The 20487-nt window shown below is 38.5% G+C and overlaps 1 protein-coding gene across 1 annotated transcript in view; it reads left to right on the forward strand.

Moving 5' to 3' along the window:
- LOC124163077 (zinc finger protein 239-like) overlaps positions 1-19708 on the forward strand; it is a 33568-nt gene extending 13860 nt beyond the window's left edge. The window contains exons 3-5 of the mRNA XM_046539864.1: positions 17406-17412; positions 17576-17789; positions 19261-19708. Of these exons, the coding sequence (XP_046395820.1) occupies positions 17406-17412; positions 17576-17789; positions 19261-19708 (669 nt within the window). The remainder of the gene's footprint in view (positions 1-17405; positions 17413-17575; positions 17790-19260) is intronic.
- The last annotated feature ends 779 nt before the right edge of the window (positions 19709-20487 follow it).

The following is a 20487-nucleotide window of genomic DNA, read 5'->3' on the forward strand; positions in this document are numbered from 1 at the left end:
ATCGTCCTGCTTTCCTTTCGTCTGGGAAGCGCTCATATTTCACGTTCCCGTCTGCGAACCGCTCGTATTTCACGTTCCCACGAATATAGCGTTGCTTTTTCGATGCATACGACATACGGGAACCTCAAAATCATGAGTCACTCCTCCCCTGCCCCCTTCCTTTGCTCTTTGACTTTCATTTATTTTTTCAAGCTTCCTGCCTTCCCTTCGTCTGAGAATCGCTCTTATTTTTCGTTCCCACGAATACAGCGTTAGTTTTTCGATTCATACGACATGCGGGGACCTTCAGATCGTGAGTCTCTCCTCCCATGCCTCCTCCCTCTGCTATTAGGCCTTCTTTTATTTTATTGTAATAAAGAAAATATGCGAGTGGCTATATGATTAAGAACATAGGTATCCAATTATACTTTTAGAGGATAGTAAAATCAGCCGCATTCATTATTTCTCTTGATTTTTTTGCGCAAAATATTAATACTGAAAAGACGGCTTTCCTGATACACTAATCCTACACTGAGAGAACAGGTTTGGATGCTACACCCTAAACCCTTTTGGGCGGGGAGATTTGGATGCGCCATCAATAATCATGCGACGTCAGAACCAACTCTTTGGATGTGAGAACCAAAGGCAAAGAATGTCACACCAAACACGTCCAGTCATCGTCCTTTGGATGGGAGAACCAAAGTTATGGTTAGTGCACTCAACCGGTTTAGGTACGAAATTTAAATCTATTGTTACGCGCTCTGGTGGCAATCTCATGAAGCTCTCTAGCACCCGCAGTTCTGTGTTCAGCCGTGGAAGCCGTAGACACGTGTGGACTTGTTGTGGGCAAAACGGGCGAACTCTGCTGCCGCTTGTGCTTCGTTGCTCTTGCTGCTCGAGATTATGGACGAGGGGACGGCGAATTTCTTATCGAAGGCTGGACTTGGAGCCTATATCCATGTGTTCGCTGGTAAGTTGCGAGTTGTTGTTTATTCTCACGGCCATTTTGTGTTTATTCTCACCGCCATGTTGCATTAATTCTCATGCCCGCACTACCACCCTTTGCTTATGAGTTCTTCATATTCCCATTGTTATCTCTATGTGCTTATTAAAACAAAGTTCAAACTCTCAGATCATATTTTGTCGGAAGTGCTGCTGTGCTTATTAACATTGACCTTTATTTATTGAGGTTAAATTGTCTCACGTTTCTTGTATTTCCCGATGATATTTATAATATGCTGTGATTGTATTTTAATAATATTTTATGTTATTGGCATAAAATTTGGTAATGATATTAATTCACTGTGTTTTGTGCACTTTTTATGATATTATAACGGTGGATTCATCGAGAGCCTTCCGGAGTAATCATCGAGAGCGTTGGCACGGAGTTTATTGACGAGGAAAGGAGAATATGAACAAGAAGAGATTGAGAAAAATTGTGTGTTTGGAGTGAATTTTATGTAACTGTGTGTTGGAAATAAATGTTCTTTCTAGTGTTCTACAAATATGGATATTTATTTTTCCACCCGCGCATGTTACAATATGTTGAATTATGTGATAATAGATATTATGATAATCACAGAGCTAGGTTTTCTCATTTTTTAGTTGCACTGTCTTAGTGGCCTATTTCAAAATGTGTTGAAAAAGAACAATATTAAGGTGTAGTGGAATTGAACAGGAGGGAGGAAGGGGTAGGGGCGCCATCTTTTGGGCAGGTGATCTAAAGTTTTCATTCGGCATCCAAACGTTGTTCTGATGAGCTACCCAACTCTTTGGTTCTCACACCCAAAGTACTCGTCCATCTTCTTTGGATGTAGCAACCAAAGGAGTAGTTGGAACATCCAACTCCTCATCACCCATTCCCTTTGGGTGACACAACCAAATGTATGGACAAGTCCTTTCCTTCACCTCAGCTTTGGGTGTGACACCCAAACCTACGACTCTCATATCCAAAGTGTTTTTTCAGTGTAATTTATTTTACTCAAATCCCCCCAAAGAATTATTTTAGTGCCCATTAAAATGCCGTGATAGCAGTAATGTTGTTATTGAAGTTACCAGTGCGCAAGTCCTTTTAACTGACCTTGGACCAGGTAAAAACTGGAGCGGTAGCGCGGGATGACGCGCACTCGGCTACCGCGCAGTCAGCCGAGGGATCAAAACTCCTCGAAGAGGCTAGGGCGAGAGAAATTCATAGCAGAACCAGGCAGAGCGGTGTTGCCAAGCAGTGGACGCCACTTGCTGCTTAGACTGCACGGAGACATTCGGGGGCAGGGTATTCACCGCGGTCAGCGCCGCTCGGCCCGGAATTATGCCGAACTAATAATATACGAAATTTGCACATATTGCTAACAAATTGGCGTCCACACTAATTTTCGGAAATGGGGTCTACATGATGTAATTAGTCGATTCCAGCGATTTTTACACGTTTGTAATCCGGCGTCCGGCATACGGCCGCCAAATTACACTCGGACGCCAGATTGAATGCAACTTGCTCATTAACGGGTGCCAAAATGATAGCGGGATTTATATATATATATATATATATATATATATATATATATTCTGCATCGTTTTGGCGTCCACCAGAAATAGTTATATATATTGCTATATTATCGCGTATGTTGAACAACCGAGTGATTTCCTACCTTGCGTACTATTTTGTTTTACGAAAATTATGTATTTGCAGGAGATATACGTGCATCTTGGATCCGTACAGACAGGTTACATTTTGGCATCATTTCATATCCAATCATTATGGCCTCCGGAGTATATTTTTTACATTTGATCATCATTTTGGAATCCATTTTGTATATTTACCACCACCGCGGTATCTTTTTGGCTTCCTGCGCTGTTGCCAAATATGTCTATCTTATAAACCTCGCTCTTGCTTGTTATTTTTGTAGTATATAGCTGTTATTGCATTCAATGGGTGAAATTATTCCAATTAACTATTAACTACTGTTAACTAAACGTAATATCACTGTAAAAAAAGATTAAAATCATCATGGGAGTGAACTTCGTGAAACTAGGATTCTAAAAGTTAGCCAAAATCATTAAATGAGTTAATTAAACTCCATTTCGGAAGAAGCATATCTAAACCCTTGGTTTTTATAAAGCCAAGGACACGACGCACAGTGGGCTAAAATTGAAAAAAGCTGGCCAAATATCGGAGGTCTTAAGTATTATTAAATTAAGGAAGGTTTTTATCAACGGTGTGTTGTAAAGATGCAATCAAACTTATTTAGGATGACGTATGCCACAATCTTGTTTAGGAGCACAATATCAATTAAAAATAGGCAAAAGTGATGCGGGAAGCAAACTCGCCAGGGGATCATGGACCTTCTGGTACGGAAATATCAAGGGAAAAATATAATTTTAGCTTAGAATGTAGCTGTTTTCAGACCACAAGCTGAGAAAACTGTATCATTTATTTCACGTCCACTCGATACGGCCCTCAAAATTACAGAAAAGGGGGTAATTAGGTCCTCAGATATTCCTGAAAAGGGATTTTACATGAGTCTGTGTTAGTATTGTCGATTACTTATTATAAATTCTCTCAACAATAATTCCATTTGAACGATTTAATAAGGAAATCTGAAGAAATTGCGAGAGAAATCTCCAGATAATGAGTGAAGAGTGAATACGTGAGGCTAAAATGTCGATTGAATGTCAATTTAAATGGAATTAATATATTATTGAGTGTACTTATGCGAAGTTCTTTCAAAAGATTCCGAGATTTCTCACGATGATGTAAGGCTAAATCAATTTCTCCAGATGTTGTCCCCCCATCTGTCAGAATATCCTTCAGCAATGCTACGTTAGTTTTCAGAGGTTTTCCCTTCCTTTCATCATCAAGTCATCGGAGTAAGTGAAAGCTATCATGAAAGAAAATTTATATAGCATCCTTCTGAAAGGTCGTACGATTATACCCCGAGAAAAATATTGGCTTCACTATCTTGAAAGACGCGTATTCGCTAGCATTGAGGCTAGAACAAACTCTATCTCCCATTTACAAGGTTCAAGCTCTTATAAAAAAGGTATGCCGCGGCTCGTTGATGTCCCGTTCTTATATTAATCCATCGGAGTCGCGAGGAAGTACCTCCTATTAAACGGCCTTAAATATCCTATTACATTTAATATGAAAGCAAATTTCAGAAATCACTCATTTTGCTGGCTGATTCCAATAATTTCATGTGCACGGATAGCTATTCCAATGGCTGCGTTCGTTGGCATATCAGCGTCGACGGCATTTTACCACGTTTGCTCCTTTCGTAAAGATAGACTTTATCGTACCCCGGGCGTTGGGAAATGTCCCAGACGTACCCAAAGAACGTTTTGTGGCGACAATATTTAAAGCGATTCTATTCACATGTAAATGATGATTCTGCTTTTATCTTTTGAAAGTGCTTTTGTAATTTTAGCGTGGTGCCTTTGTTTTTGTTTTGCGATATTGCCTTCATGGTTATCCATTCCGTAGGACGGGTAAAAATAATTCATTAATATGACAAAATAACTTTTTGTTTATATTCCGCTATAACTAGAGTGAATTAACGCCTTTCACAAGCTGTATTTTACTATTTTTATTTACTTTTTACTAGCTCCAGCTGGAATCTACCACTCCTATAGGGGTGTTGCTAGTAATTATTTAATATATTCGACAGTATCCAGCGCTTTTTAAATTACTCTTTCATTATATCAAACGGCTTTTTGACTTTACTACGTATTTTCCTGAAAATTAATGAAAATGACATGGAGATACTTGTTATATAAATTAACCTCGCTAATCAATAGCTTAAATATTCCTTCAACGCAACCTTTTTGTTCAGCTGTAGATAATGGCGGTATCTATACGGAAAACTCAGGAGGGCGCTGGACTAACCTATTCAATTGAAGGTCTTGAATATTCTTTAAATGATCTACAATCGGGAACAAAACTACTCGTGGGCAGCCTTGTTTTACCGAATTCCTAGGAGTACTGTACAACGACATGTCTCTGGAACCCTGGGGAAATGAGACACATCTCAACGCCCAAGTAAGGGTGATGGGTTTTGACTTCCTATTTCTCTGCTGCTGAGGAAAAGGAATTTGTCAATGCAATAAACGTTATGGAAAAAATGGCTTTGGACGTCATTAGCAAAAATATTGAACAAATCGCGTTCACCTAATATATTGTCGAAAATCGTTGAGAAAGGAGAGGGAAAAGGGGTACAGATCATCAACTGCTTGTAAGAGCATTTCTTTCGGTAAGGAAGTGGCTGAGTGATATTTTTAAAATTTGTGCAAAACAGATTATTGTGTTGCAGTGACTTTTAAACCTTACCTGCGAAGGAAACGAAAATAACCTTCATTACACCCATGCCTCGTATAGCGCAAGGGATGCGTTCCTTGGGATCTTTGCGCTATACGAAAATGCGTTATATGAAAGCGTTTTAACAATGGGAAGATAGGGATGCGTTCCTGGTGGCATAGGCGTTGGGTATTGAATTTCCTCTAAACCATATATATTCCTATTAACAGACTTAGAAAACCTTTTTCATAAAAACATTTATAATTTAAAATAGCTTTAAAGATAGTAGGCATGCATTCAAAGATTTTTGTTCACGTAAAAAAAAATCGTACGAGCTTTAGAAATTCCCTTCTGTTGTTCGGGTGGGATAACCTCTGCTATCTCAGGGGTTCATAACGCATTGCCGGCAGTTGACAAATTTTCAAACCAACCTAGAAACATTTACTGCCTCATCTAGGCCCCTTTTTCGCCCATCCGAATACCAGGCTATAAATAAGCGTGACGTCCAATAAACAAAACGTTTACGTGGTGCCAGTAAACTATTTGTCCCAGTTTTAGAAAAACCAATGTATCACTTGGTATCTTTCCCTCAGTACAATTTATTATCCAAGCTCTAGATTACTAGCGAACGAGATAGTTGATTTAATTTATGTTCCATTTCAATTTTGTGGATTCTCAACACTTCAATAAAGTCAAGTTCGACAAATCACGCGAAAGGACCGTGCGATACGAAGCAAAGGAGCGGAGAGACGGTGAGCCGCATGGCCAGAGTCAGTGGTGCAATGACAATTTTCAGTGGACGGGATATTTTGCCGCAAATAGCTCGAGAAGTAGGCAACATATCAGAAAACCGAAAAATGTGTTCCGACCGAGTCTTTTTTTTTAAAAACCCTATCCTAATTGATATTAAGTAAAATAAAAAAACGGGGCAGTCGTGGGACTGGCCCGTTCCGACAGAAGTGAAAACTGATATAATTATTATCCATTTATTTTTTATGTAGATTTAATATTATTAAATAACTAATTTTTCCAGTAATACTCATTTTTCAACAAAAATAGAAATTATTTTTTTCAGCCAACTGTTTATTATTAAATTAAAAATACGATGTGTATGAATAGAAAGTAACATCATTTATACATTAACACGTTGCGTACCGGGGTATTTAAATTCCTTTTAACCCTCTGTTCCGGTGGTTTTTTAAACATCACTCACTGAGCAAACCTTCCATTCGAAAAAATGCCATAACTTATTTAAAAATTAAAATTTTTTCATGCAATTTTGAATGTAATGCTCACAAATAATTTCAGAATCTCTTTCTGGTGTGATACTCCATGAAACATTTTCCCTTGTGGAGTTGAATGCCGCAAGTTGAGCACACATACCTTGTTTCTTTTCTAATTTTTCTCGAAGCGCACATTTTGCATCTTCTTGTGTGATATTTTTTCGTCCCCTTCTCCACAATAGGAACAAGATGGTGTTTGCTAAGGTCTCTCGATAAGCGCTGTGGGTGATCTCTTGAAGGGGCCCGTCCTGTTGGCTTATCATCGTAGTCATCGTCCGAGAATGATTCACTCGACTCCTGCCTACTCGCTGCCCACTCTTTGGCGGTCTGGAGCAAAAAGCCTTTGAATCGAATGCCATTATTTTTGTTTAGGGTTTTATAAACTCTGGAAGCATTGAAAAGAGCGCAATTTATTAGCCACAGCACGACTTTCTTCTACCATTTCATTGTTTTTATCATGAGGGAGTAATAGGATAAGTGCATATCCGCCCTGTCAACACCTTTCATGCACTCGTTGTATTTTATAATACAAGTGGGTTTTTTGATTGCCTGTCCTGTAACCCAATCTTTTACCTTTGAGTTACCCATGCTGGCGTTATGAACAGTGCTAATCATTCTTACTTCCCTCTTGTCTTTCCAAACCACTAGTAACACCTCACCTTTACAAGAGAACGTGCTCTGTCCCTTTTTCAAAGTTTTTGCCTCGCTCTTCAACGCGGGAGGGAGTCCCCAATTTGGTCTTATGGTTCCAAACACTCTTACTTTGTTATCTAAGAGCAGTTCTGCAATTTTCTCACTATTATGATAGTTGTCTTGATAGGCATGATGCCAAAGATTGAGATGTGGCTTCAAAAGAGACAAGATGGTTTGTTCTAATTTTTTCCCCTCGGCTGAATAAATTTCTAAATTACTAATGTAGCCAGAATCACTTTCACAAATCATTCGAAGTAGTAAACCATATTTTACAATTTTTGCAGGATTATAGGTCTTGATGTATATAGATAGGATTTTCAATCTTCCTCTCCATGGAATCATGGCTTCATCAAGTGACAATTCCTGCTTTGGTTTCTACACATTTTGAAATTTTTCAACTAAGTATTCCACGGTGGGTCTTATTTTATGTAGTCTATCCGAAGTATCTAAGAATGCTTCGTTATCACTAAAGTACCACGCTTTCCACATCTGCTAAAATCTGTTTCGCATCAGTAGTCACTAAATATTTTTGTTTCGATGAAAGGATCTGTACTCCAATATTCCTTCAGTGTATCTTTCCTCACTTGACCCATCAGAATCAAAACAGAAAAGATTTTTTTTCATTTTAGCCATGGTTATGTTTGACCACTTCCCTGTTTTTGGCGATTCTTTGTATTTATGCTTATTTTGACAGCAATACAAATTGGATTGATGGCACATCATTTCAAAAAAATCATTACCAAGAAATAGTGAGACCACGTCGAGGATGTTGGTGGAATTTTCTGGTAATCACTTCACTGCAGGTTGGCCCAAAAATTGCTCTAAATATCTCTCAAAATCTATTTTTTTCCATGAAGTAGAACTTCCTGCCAAAGCATTGTCTTCATTTTCACTCGCATCGGAGTCACTTTCACTGATAACTAGAGGAATAGGTTTTCTAGTTTCCATATTCACCACAAAATCAGAATCGCTTTCACTTTCGTCGTTATCCTCGTCATACCCTAATGCAGGGGTCGGCAACCTTTTGAGTCAGAAGAGCCAAAAATTACAATTTACAAAATTTCAAAGTTTTAAAGAGTCACAAAAATTTTTCTTACCAACAATAAATAGCACTCGCATAAATATTTTTTTATAAAAAAAACGAATCTATTTATTCATAAGAAAAAATCTATTTATTCTTATACAAGTAGTGTTTTTTACAACAAATTAGGTAATATATCAGGTGTGTGTAAAAGTCTTTACCGGATTTTTCGCAAAATAAAACACGTTATTTCAAGTATTTCCTTAAAATTTATTTAATCAAAGTATTGACCATTCGATTCTATACATCTTACCATCTCTGAAGTAATTTATGGATAAAATTCTAAAAGAATTGTAACTCCTGTGAGTTAAACCATTAATTAACCCATTTTTTAACTTCTTTGAAATTGGCAAAGTGTTGCTCTGCAAGCACATGTCCTATTGATGTGAAAATAAAAACAAACGATAACATACATTTCAAAAATTTAAACTTTATTAAACAATGTAACTTGTACATAAAAGTAAAAACAAACAAATTCGATGGGAGCGTTGGCTTTGCATGGTGTTAGAAAGTTCGGACAAAATTTGGCTCATAACTTGTTGTTTTAAGTTTCATACATGACTCCAAATTTTCATTTGTTAGTTGGCTACTTACTTTACTTTTAATTATATTCATGCAAGAGAATGCTTGCTCGCACGAATATGTCGATCCGAAGATTGTCAGTACTCCAAATGCCAACTTCTTCACCTCACTGTAGCAATCTGGAAGACTATTCCATGCGTCGAATATAAGTGCCTCAACTCGCGGCAATTCTTTTAAAGCTGTCCATTTTTGTTGCGTTACGTACATATATTTCTGGACCTCCAACTCTTCCAACTTGCTTTTCAACTCTGTAAATTTTCCACTCCACAAAGCTTTACTTTTTAATCGATCAATTGCATTTCTAAAGATCCAGTATCAACTCCAAAGGGCTCAATGTGGATTTCGTCACTATTTGTGTTGAGAGTATTTTCTATGAATGCTAGAGTGGTTTGTTTGTTTTAAATTGCTGAAATCTGTCAGCAAATTCATCTATAATTTTTTTATAACTGTGCTGAAGTAAATCGTGTCAACAGTTGCTCTGGTTTTTTAATCGCGATATTGCTTTAGAAATTGAAAATGAAGCAATTTACCGCTCTGAATATGTTCTGCTAAAATAGTTAATTTTTCTTCGAAACAAACCAATTCTTCTACCAAAACATAGACTGGGTTTCCCTTTCCTTGCAGTTTTAGATTCAGCTCGTTTAATTTTGCCGTGAAATCTACCATGAAATAAAATTTTTGCAACCATTTGCCGTTCTCTAATTCAGGGTGATTAATGCCTTTTTCATTGAGGACTGTATTTATTTCATTTAAGCACAAAGCAAAACGTTTCAACACCTCACCTTTGGAAAGCCATCGCACTTTATTGTGAAGGAGGTCGGAATACTGAGTCTCCATTTCATTTAAGAATTCTTTAAACTGACGATGGTACAGTGGTTTTGACAAGATGCTGTTAACAATCATGATCAGCTTAAGGTTGGAAGGCGATATTTGGTGGAACTTGTTCACAGGAAACATAATGTAAGTGTATTTTCATTATGTTTCCAACAATCATGATTACCAAATTCATGACCTCAACTATTTCGGCCGGAAATTTTTGGACACAAAGCGCTTCTTGGTGTATTATGAGTTGGAGCGAATTCAGTAGGAAGGCAAAGGTCAGTTTGAGTAGTGACGGACGATTAGAGCGACAATTGCTGGCTTACGTCGTGAACCATGGTTCGCGCCGGACTGGCCCCCACTTCCTTCGCACATCAACAGCACTGCGGCGACGGCTTCATTCGAGAGCTTGCTTCTACCATACTGACGACAGTGACAACGCGTGTCACGGGGGAGAGGTGGAGTGAAAAGCGAGTACAATGGGCTGAGAGAGAGAAATGGTGCCCAATCCTCGTTGGTCGATTCAAAATCGTTTTTAAATGTTATTTTAAAATAAGTAATATTTGCGTATGGAACTAAAGAGCCGCAGTTTCATATCCAAAGAGCCGCATGTGGCTCGCGAGCCGCTGGTTGCCGACCCCTGCCCTAATGGTACATCTGACAAATCATCAGCACACAAGTCTAACAAAATTTCTTCTTCATCCAAAGTGTTGTCCTCCCGGTGTGATGCCATAATATGGAATATTCATATGAGTGGTTTTTAGAGCACAAATGCGTGCAAACCTTCAAGGAAAAAGATAAAAAAGATGCCAACGCTGGTAAGAAGAGGAACGCCGATTCTGGGTGGAGGTGTTGAGAATGGATATATGTGCCTATTAGGGAGTAATGCCTTTGGTTTAAACATGGTTAAAAAGCTAATGTTTAGAATATAACTTTACCCAATCAAACATTATGATGCATCAATTCATTATGAATTACGAACAACAACTGAAAACGTACTAACGAATACGTACTTTACGCTTTAAAACTGTTTAGGTTGATGCGCCTAAATGACAAGAATCTTCGTAATCCGTCCGGAACGTTCGGGAAAAAAATGACGAGAATTCTCGCCATCGGTATGCAACGTGTTAAAATATAATATGCTTTTATTTCTTTTATTTAATATGCTTTAAACCTATAATTGTTCACTATGCATGTGAAAGAAACTGCCTTAAATTATACTGACCTGTATTTTTATAGCGTGTACACTCTTCTGCACGTTCATGCACGAGCTCTATATATTTAATGAACTTATACAAAATACACTATAGATTTTTATTTTCAATATTTATGTTTTTAAAACAAAAAGACTTTAACAGTCTATATATTAACAAAGTTTATTTACTATACCTAGTGGGCCTGCGTAGTAAAATATCCATTGTAAAATTTTTTAAATTGTATGTGATTGAGAAAAAAATCCTCCCCGGCGGGGAATCGAACCGAGGATGTGACACTAAGAGATGAATTTTAAGACGGAAATGTATATCTCGCAGTAGCGATCGCGGTGTCGGGTCGGTGGCGCTCACGCGAATTCTATGCTTTTCCCCCATCCCGCAAAAGTGCTTAACGCCGCTAGAGAAGTTTTCACTTCAAAAATAGCGCACGAGTCTGCCACGAGGACTATGAAGATATCAAGACGAGTTTTTACACCGTTTTCGTTCGGAAAGTCACATATGCTGGTGAATGGTTTCCTATGATTGAACATTCGTGCATTACATATTTGTATATTAATTTTATCAACATAAATTTTACTTTAATTGAGAAATATTGAACTGCAACGTTAATCATCGAGATTATAGAATATCACAGTTAACTTTTGCAACGAGTGATACGGAGCTACGAGGTTTGTTCAGAATATATTTTAATCTAATGAATAAAAAATAAGATTGCAACATAGCAACTACCAAAAAAATATACTATTAAGTACATGAAAACTACGCCACATCAATTTTATAATTGTTTTTACTCTAAATCTATTTATTAAAATGCTTTATAGGATATATTTTGCATATCCTGCAGTGTCGACAGCATAATCGCATGTGTGTTTTGCGTAATGTATACGCGGAAGGATAAATACAACCCACGCACAGTGGGCGGAAATCGGAAAAAGCCGGACAAAATTACAAAATGGCTTTTTTTGAGTTATAAACTTGAAACTTCGCAGGTATACTACAAAATGATTGAAATTTATTGATATGTACTTCATTTGACATAGATCCTACCCGTTACTGAGATACAGAGGCTCAAACGTGAGCAAATTTCCGTAAAAACGCCCGTCTTCAATTTTCTCTGAAAATCTTCCAAAGTAAGTGAATGGTGAAGTTATGGGTGGATTCTTGCCGAATAAAAAACCACATAATCTGTTAGCATGGTGTTTTTTCTTTAATTTTCCGTAATCTTAAAGAATACAGCCCGTAAATTCTTACCGTGCAGTAACAAAATGGCGGATACTGTTTTTCGACAAAGTTTTACATTTAGGTAGAGTTTCAAATAGGTTTTCGGCAAGGTCGCGCAGAGTAACTTATATAAGAGCATTGTTTAAAGATTTCTTGAGGTCTTTATGCAGTTTTCTTTGAAATAAGTTTGCGTCGCCGGAAATTACATTGATTTTTCGATCGCGCGGCAGGGTTCTTCTCCGCGCGTCGGGAGTTGGATTAGCCGCACCGCGGTAAGGTTATTGAAGCTGTATGGGTTTTAACGCTCAACATTCACCGTTTTTATGTTTTGCTTCAAGACACCGATTCTCAAATGGTCTATGGTGAAGACAGTGGAGGTTTTTCATGCGATGTACTTGCACGTTTCATCGAAGTTCATTTCGTTATCTTTGGATACGATCGAAGACCATGCTTCTATTAAAAGCGTTCAAACCTCGACAAAGTGAGTTGTTTTCCTGGGACTCATACAAAAAGACCGACCAGAAAGATACCAGCTGAGACCCTTATACCTTCTTCAATCACCGATCCCTGACCCTCAGGATTCTAATTTCGAAAACGGTCGTTTTATGACACCCTGGAGCGGAGCCCTTGGCCGTCTTAACGGAGGTATTCCCATGGGAACTTCTAGCTTTTTTAAAATGTGCATCATACCCTCAGTTCTACTTTGACATACAGATTACCATGTATTTACACGTTTACCATACGTTCCTCTCCGTGTACGCATTAGGGCATTGGATAACCATAGGTTCGACAAATTTATTATTTCTAAATTTTACATAGGCTCCATCCGCCATTCCATAGAAAATGCCACCTCACATTATTACATGACTTGATATCTACAAAATAATATTGGAATTGGTAAAAAAATCATTCACTCTGTAAAAAATATTTGCTCCATTATTTATCGCGGAGGCTGAATTTAAGACAAGGCCCTGATGCTCTGAAATTTCTCAATGACTTCCTGACAAAACGCATCCTGTGGCCATACCTTGAGAAATGGGTAGAGTCCTCGAAATAATGAATGATTTTTGTATCGATACAAAAGTTGGCTCGCTGACTCTATAGCATTTCCAGAATTTGTTATGCATCACTTTCCGGATACTTCAACGACAGCCGGTTGAGTATTGTATTTTTGTAAAAATCTATTCCTCTCAAATTGATTGACTAAATAAAATTCCCCCTGTAGCTTCATGCTACAAAATTCATATTATATTTGCCAGGCATTCCAGGGCGGCCAAAAAAATGTCGCACCTAATGTGTTAGATCACGCAGAAGAAAATTAAAACTTTAAAAACTACTGCTACTACTGCTGAGCTTGCTCTCGCGGCATCTGTGAGTTTGAGAGAGAGGGGAGACACTGCAGCAGCTCACCTAATTGCAGAAATAACAACTACGACCCCTACTCGGACTAAGAGAGTTCTTTCAAAGTGGAGGACGAGTGAAAAGGTCCACCCTGAGATGAGTCCACACTGTCATTCATGATTGCCTCTGAGTTGACCAAGAGTCGATATCGGTCTTTTCGTAGGACAGCTCTGAGCCATGGACACGAATTGTATCCCAGTTATGATAGAATAGCGATAGCAAAAAAAGGCAGCTTATAACGAAGGAATTAAAATAACTGAGACCATGTGCGAAGTAAACCTTCAAGCACGACTGAACCACACCATATTGGGAACAATAGCCTGCTTAGCCATCACTTCCACCTCTCAAGAATTAAAATGTGTGGAGAACTACAGATTAATCTCTAAGTACGGTTTTGATGGAAGTTCGGGCCACTCTCAATATAAGCAAATGTGGCAACAAGTGGATGCTTCAGATAAATTCCTAGTCATGAGTTCCCTTGTATCTCTTAGTTTGATTAAAAAGCAGCAGGTAACAAAGGCGCTACAGGTAACGACTGAAGTTTCCACTTTCTCTTGGTTAATTACATTTATCTCTAAACTTTTGATAAAGAATTTAAATTGCATCGGAGGCACTTCTCACATATAGGCTCTACAATTTTAGATGACACTATCTGGGAAAATCCACTGCCGACGTCGACACGATTTTGTCATCCCATCCGCTTTAGGTGAAAAAAAGAGACAAAAGAAGTTACAAAATCAGAAAGACATTACCTATATCGAAAGGCAGGTGGATGGCCTTAATGATTTCAACTCTGGATTTTACACGATCAAGTTCTGTTTACTACTGACCATGATCAACGGAAAAGTAATGCTTACATTGCTTACCTTATTTTCCTAATTTTTTCTTAATCTTAAAACCCATATAATTTATTATCCTACAGGGAAGTATAGTCATTTCGAAATTAAGAAAAACGATAGTTTTTAGTTTGCAACACACTAAAGGACAGCTGAATCATGGAGTTCTAAATCTGCGGTGCAATAGCGTCGGGTATGAATAACTTAGGAGATGTAAAATATCGTTCACCTGATATCGATAAATATTCTGTTGGTTTGTGTACGCTGCACTGCCACATATGATTTTCTGAATGCATATTGGATATGTCGTATCGATTGGAATTTAAACAGTGGCATTTGATAATTTAAATTTTAATTTATTTTAGTTAGGAAAGGAATGCTAAGAAAATTTTAAGCTAAAACTGATAATATAAATTAAAATAACTATTTTGAAAAAGATGTTCGGGGATTTATTCAAAAACGTACTTACAGGCAAGTGGAAGTTTGAAAATTCTACGCTCCACAAGCATAATAAAATCACTTTCACAAATTCTGCACACTCAAGAGAACTTAACTTTCCTACACCACAGTCAAAGTAGAACTGAGGGTATGATATACGTTTTTAAAAATCTAGAAGTTCCCGTGGAATTGTCTACCTAAACTACCCTGTCTTCATCGTATCTGCTTCAACAACTTTCTAGTGCTTACTGTAGGTGCAGAACATGAGATTGTCACGCGATCCATAATTTTCGTCCATAAAATTTTGATTATTTAGTTGCCATCAGTAATCTATGTTCATGATTAGTAATGTTAATTCAATGAACACTGCATTATTAGCCATCTTCTTGAACATTATTCTCTTCATTTCAAGAGTAAAACATTAGATTTAATGACGCTTTTTGCAGTTCGTTGTTTGTTCAATTTGCCGACTTGGGTGGCGGCGGGGTAAAATGCTCGCCTGTCAAAGAAGTGTCGGGTTCGAGTCCCGCATGGGTAAGTTTCCATTATCAAGCGCAACGTTGTCGCAGAATAATTCATTCACGCCATTTATGTCAATATTGATCCGTCGGTACGTATGAATAAAGTATGAATTTTGTAACGTAAAGCTAAATGTGGAATAGTATTTATTCAATAAATTTGAAAGAAATAGATTTTTACAAAAATACCAACTCCCGTAGAAGTATTGAGAAAGTAATGCAAAGCATATTCCGGAAATGTTATGGATTCAGCGAGCCAATTTTTGAAGCGACACTAAAATCGTTCATTTTTTCGTTCCCATGGAAATACCTCCGTTAAGACGGCCAAAGGCTCCGCTCCAGGGTGTCATAAAACGACCGTTTTCGAAATTAGAATCTTGAGGGTCAGGGATCGGTGATTGAAGAAGGTATAAGGGTCTCAGCTGGTATCTTTCTGGTCGGTCTTTTTGTATGAGTCCCAGGAAAACAACTCACTTTGTCGAGGTTTGAACGCTTTTAATAGAAGCATGGTCTTCGATCGTATCTAAAGATAACGAAATGAACTTCGATGAAACGTGCAAGTACATCGCATGAAAAACCTCCACTGTCTTCACCATAGACCATTTGAGAATCGGTGTCTTGAAGCAAAACATAAAAACGGTGAATGTTGAGCGTTAAAACCCATACAGCTTCAATAACCTTACCGCGGTGCGGCTAATCCAACTCCCGACGCGCGGAGAAGAACCCTGCCGCGCGATCGAAAAATCAATGTAATTTCCGGCGACGCAAACTTATTTCAAAGAAAACTGCATAAAGACCTCAAGAAATCTTTAAACAATGCTCTTATATAAGTTACTCTGCGCGACCTTGCCGAAAACCTATTTGAAACTCTACCTAAATGTAAAACTTTGTCGAAAAACAGTATCCGCCATTTTGTTACTGCACGGTAAGAATTTACGGGCTGTATTCTTTAAGATTACGGAAAATTAAAGAAAAAACACCATGCTAACAGATTATGTGGTTTTTTATTCGGCAAGAATCCACCCATAACTTCACCATTCACTTACTTTGGAAGATTTTCAGAGAAAATTGAAGACGGGCGTTTTTACGGAAATTTGCTCACGTTTGAGCCTCTGTATCTCAGTAACGGGTAGGATCTATGTCAAATGAAGTACATATCAATAACTTTCAATCATTTTGTAGTATACCTGCGAAGTTTCAAGTTTATAACTCAAAAAAAGCCATTTTGTAATTTTGTCCGGCTTTTTCCGATTTCCGCCCACTGTGCCACGTTCCAATTCGTCTTTTACGTCAGCTGTGAGTGGAGACGACCTCCAGTCCACTTTGGAGGCACAACCAAGTGCACTATAAGACGAAATCACTGTTCAGCAGCTGCTTCTAACTAGACGATGCAATTTTGATATTGCCAGCAAGCAGCCTAGTCAGATCCAGAACCAGGGGCCAATGATTTTGAGTGGGCTAGTGTTTAGTAGCCGCAATCAGAACTGATAATGCTGTGAAATTTCTTTGACTTACAGGCGCTCTGGTTGTGTTTAGTTATATTCTGATTTGGTTGTACTGTATTGATGTTATCGTGAATCATTCATGAATTTTTGCTCCAGCTGGGAATTTCAAAAGATTTTTCAAATTCATTTCACCTATAATTTTTCCAGTTCAACGCCTATTTTCTGGCCTAAATTTGTGTTTTTCTTAATTACAAGGGCAGTAGCTTATTATTTTTATTTTTTATGACTGCTTCGAAATGTGGAATATCATGCAAACCAACAGAATCAAAATGTCTATCACTCTTTGAGTCAAGTAAGATTCAAAAACACAAAGAATAGAATTCTAGGTGGCTTCAACATCTACTCATGAGGTCTAAACAGTGTCTTAGCTTCCATTGAATAAAGTTAAATTTTAAATACAACATGTGCTAACTAATGTATTCCTTGTCCTTTTAATTACATAAATATAATATTACTTAGGAGTATGTGAGTAATTTTGGTTGTTTTAAAATTCTAATCCATCACAGTAATAACGTGGCATCATGTTGTAAAATTTCTTTGACTTACAGGCGCTTTGTTTGTGCGTATACATGTTCTGATTTGGTTGTACACTTTGAAAGATGTACTTTTAAGTTAGTGTATGTTACATTTATACATACTATGTTGGTATGCTTGTATTTGGAGTTTGGCCTGTGTCTTCACTCTTCTTTGATGCACTTGCATTGTCTTCCGAGAACAGGGCTCGGGGATGTGGCGGATGGGGATAGTGGCAAACATTGCGTGTGCTCGCACTGCGGCAAGGGATTTGGCAAGAGCAGTCAGCTATTGTGCCACGCAAGGACGCACCACTCGGGGGAGCTCCCCTTTGCGTGTGGGGATTGCGGACGACGGTACGTCAAGGCGAGCGACCTGACCCAGCACGCAAAGAGCCACAGTGCCGTCGAACCGCACAGGTAAAGCCATGAACTTAGAGTCTCCTCTCGTGGAAAAAACTTCGATATGGAGGTGGAAGGAATTCTTAAATTTCTCTCGTCCAATTTGTGAGAGATTCTCAAAACTTCCCCAAGGGTGTCTGCTCACCTGTGAGGCTGTGATGTCGTGGAATCATGTGGGCCTTTTTTTGTCTTTTCAGAATACTCTTTGAATTTGATGAAGTAAGACCTTAAAAAAGTCTGCTTTTGTTCCTCGTAGCAAACTGCAAAACGTAATCAGCTTTATTGAATTTGTGCGATGACTTGATTTGATATTTCACATTCATATTTCTGGGTCGAATTTGGCAAAGACATCCCCTTGTTCTCCAACCCCTACGCTCTCATATACAAGTTTAATCAGTTACACAGCCTGAAAAAATTGATTTCACCCTCGGCCATACGCCTATTGGGATGATTTGCGGGGTAAAATGTTAAAGCTGTAATTGGGATTGTTGATGCTTTCCAAGTGATTGTAATATTTCAGCAAGGTCGTACCCCTGATCTAAACTGGGACAGGGGGGGAAAGCCATTGTCTAGGGGGGCGCAAACCAAGTTGTGACTTTAATTTATGAAATTATTTCCTTGAAAAAAATAATTGTATTTTAGTTACAAATCTTATACTAATATTTATCATTTTTCGTGGGTTTAAAGAAAATTTGTTAAATGCTTTCGTTGCAATTCAGTACTGATTTTGCTTAAATACTTTTGCAATTTTTGCTTCAAGGGGGGGCAGCTCCCCCCCCCCCTGCTCCTCATTGCGTATGGCCATGTATTTCAGTGCATCGGAACTCTTTCACAGGCTCTGGAAAAATTATAGGCACGACAACATTAAGGAATTTCTTCTTTTATTATGTTAACAGTTCATTATTTCTGTCATGTAGTTTCTGTTCACCCAGCGTGACATTTCAATTATTACACTGATGTTTATCCTATCATAACAAAACCATTGAACAAAATCGGTAACAGCATGAGTTTCCCTTTCAATGAAAGCGAAGAGAATTGTTGAGATTGAAATGTAATGCTTCAACTGTTTCTATAAATAACATGTTCATTGTTGTTGTTTTGATTCTGAGTTACTTTACTAAATAAAAATGGAAACCTTAATAATTGAATCAATCGAAAGTTCTTTTACATCCTGAAGTCCATAAAATCTACAAGAATTTATATGAATAGAATATATTCCTATAATGGAAAACCGACTGAAATTGAGAGCAACTTTTAGAAGTTGGAATAATTCATGCAGCTGTGATTTTTACTTAGTTATAATTTTTATAAAATCCTGTTGACTTCACCCACTGCTATATACCTAATAGAGCAGCTTGCGCAGTGATATGTTAATGCTCTCCAGGTCTGTGCAGTGTGTTAAATTAGTGAGATCACGCACAATTGTAATGCACCCACTGCCATATGCCTTTTGGAATGGCTTGCGCAGTAATGTGTCAATGCTTTCCAGGTGCGTGCAGTGCGGTAAGGGCTTCACCAAGAGCAGTCACCTCAAGCGACACTGCATCACGCACACTGACGAGCGACCCTACTCTTGCGCGGTGTGCCGCAAGGGCTTTGTCGAGAGCAGCGACCTCAACCGCCACATGGCCGTGCACACTGGAACGGACGAGGGGGTCGGAGCCGTGGAGTACGCAGCGCAGGAGGGACGCAGGGAATACGTGTGTCATCTGTGCGGCAAGGGCTTTTCCTTCCGCAGCAACTTGGTGGCTCACGTGCGCACGCACAGTGGCAGCAAGCCTTTCGTGTGCGAGCACTGCGGGAGGGGCTTTGCGCAGAGCGGCAACCTGTGCACGCACTTGCGGGTGCATACGGGGGAGAGGCCCTTTGCGTGTGGCGTGTGCCACAAGCGCTTCTCACAGAAGAGCACGCTCAACCACCACGCAAAGACGCACTGAACATTGTTCGTTGGTTGAGTGAAGGATAATAATAATCATAATAGTATGCCTGGCCCAAATAATAATAATAGTAAAGAAGATTCCGGTTAATTGGGACATATCGGGACTTGTGCACTTTGCCCCAATTAAAGCGGCAGCCCCAATTACGCGAACTATCCTGTATATGGGCTTAAACAAACGTTGAAATGATAGAAAAAGGACTAAAGAATGTTTATAATGCAACATAAGTTTATTAAACTTTTAATTTGAATAATAAATCTGTGAGTTTAATTAATTTATTATCATTTTTGATGCTGAATGAATATCTTTAACTAAGTCCTATCCTCCTGCGATAGTATAACAACAAGAGCTTTCAAAATAGGGCAAGATTAGGAACATTTGTGAAAAATAAGAGTAAATCAAAGGAGGAAAAAAATTAGTATTCTGAAAAAAGAAAAATTAATGTCATCACGAGTATAGAGTCTATGTCGCCGACTCGTGGCCCAATAAATCAGCACGCTGTCCCAATTAAGTGGAGAATACTCTGGGATATTCCTCTATTTGGTTCTGTTCTTCAAGATCTGCCCCAATTAAGCGGCCGCCCCAAGTAACCGGTGGACCCTTTGAACGGATTCTACTGTAATTGAAATGACTGACTCTCGCAGTGTCCATCACTATACAGGGTAGATAAAAATTGTGATGTAAGTTTGAACGCTGGATAACTGATGTCTGTGGATGAGGACCCTTTCAACATTACAACACACCAGGGCTAGGACTTAGTGCTTCTGCTGATACGTCCA

Source organism: Ischnura elegans, chromosome 7 (assembly GCF_921293095.1).
Source record: "Ischnura elegans chromosome 7, ioIscEleg1.1, whole genome shotgun sequence".
Lineage (NCBI taxonomy): Eukaryota > Metazoa > Arthropoda > Insecta > Odonata > Coenagrionidae > Ischnura > Ischnura elegans.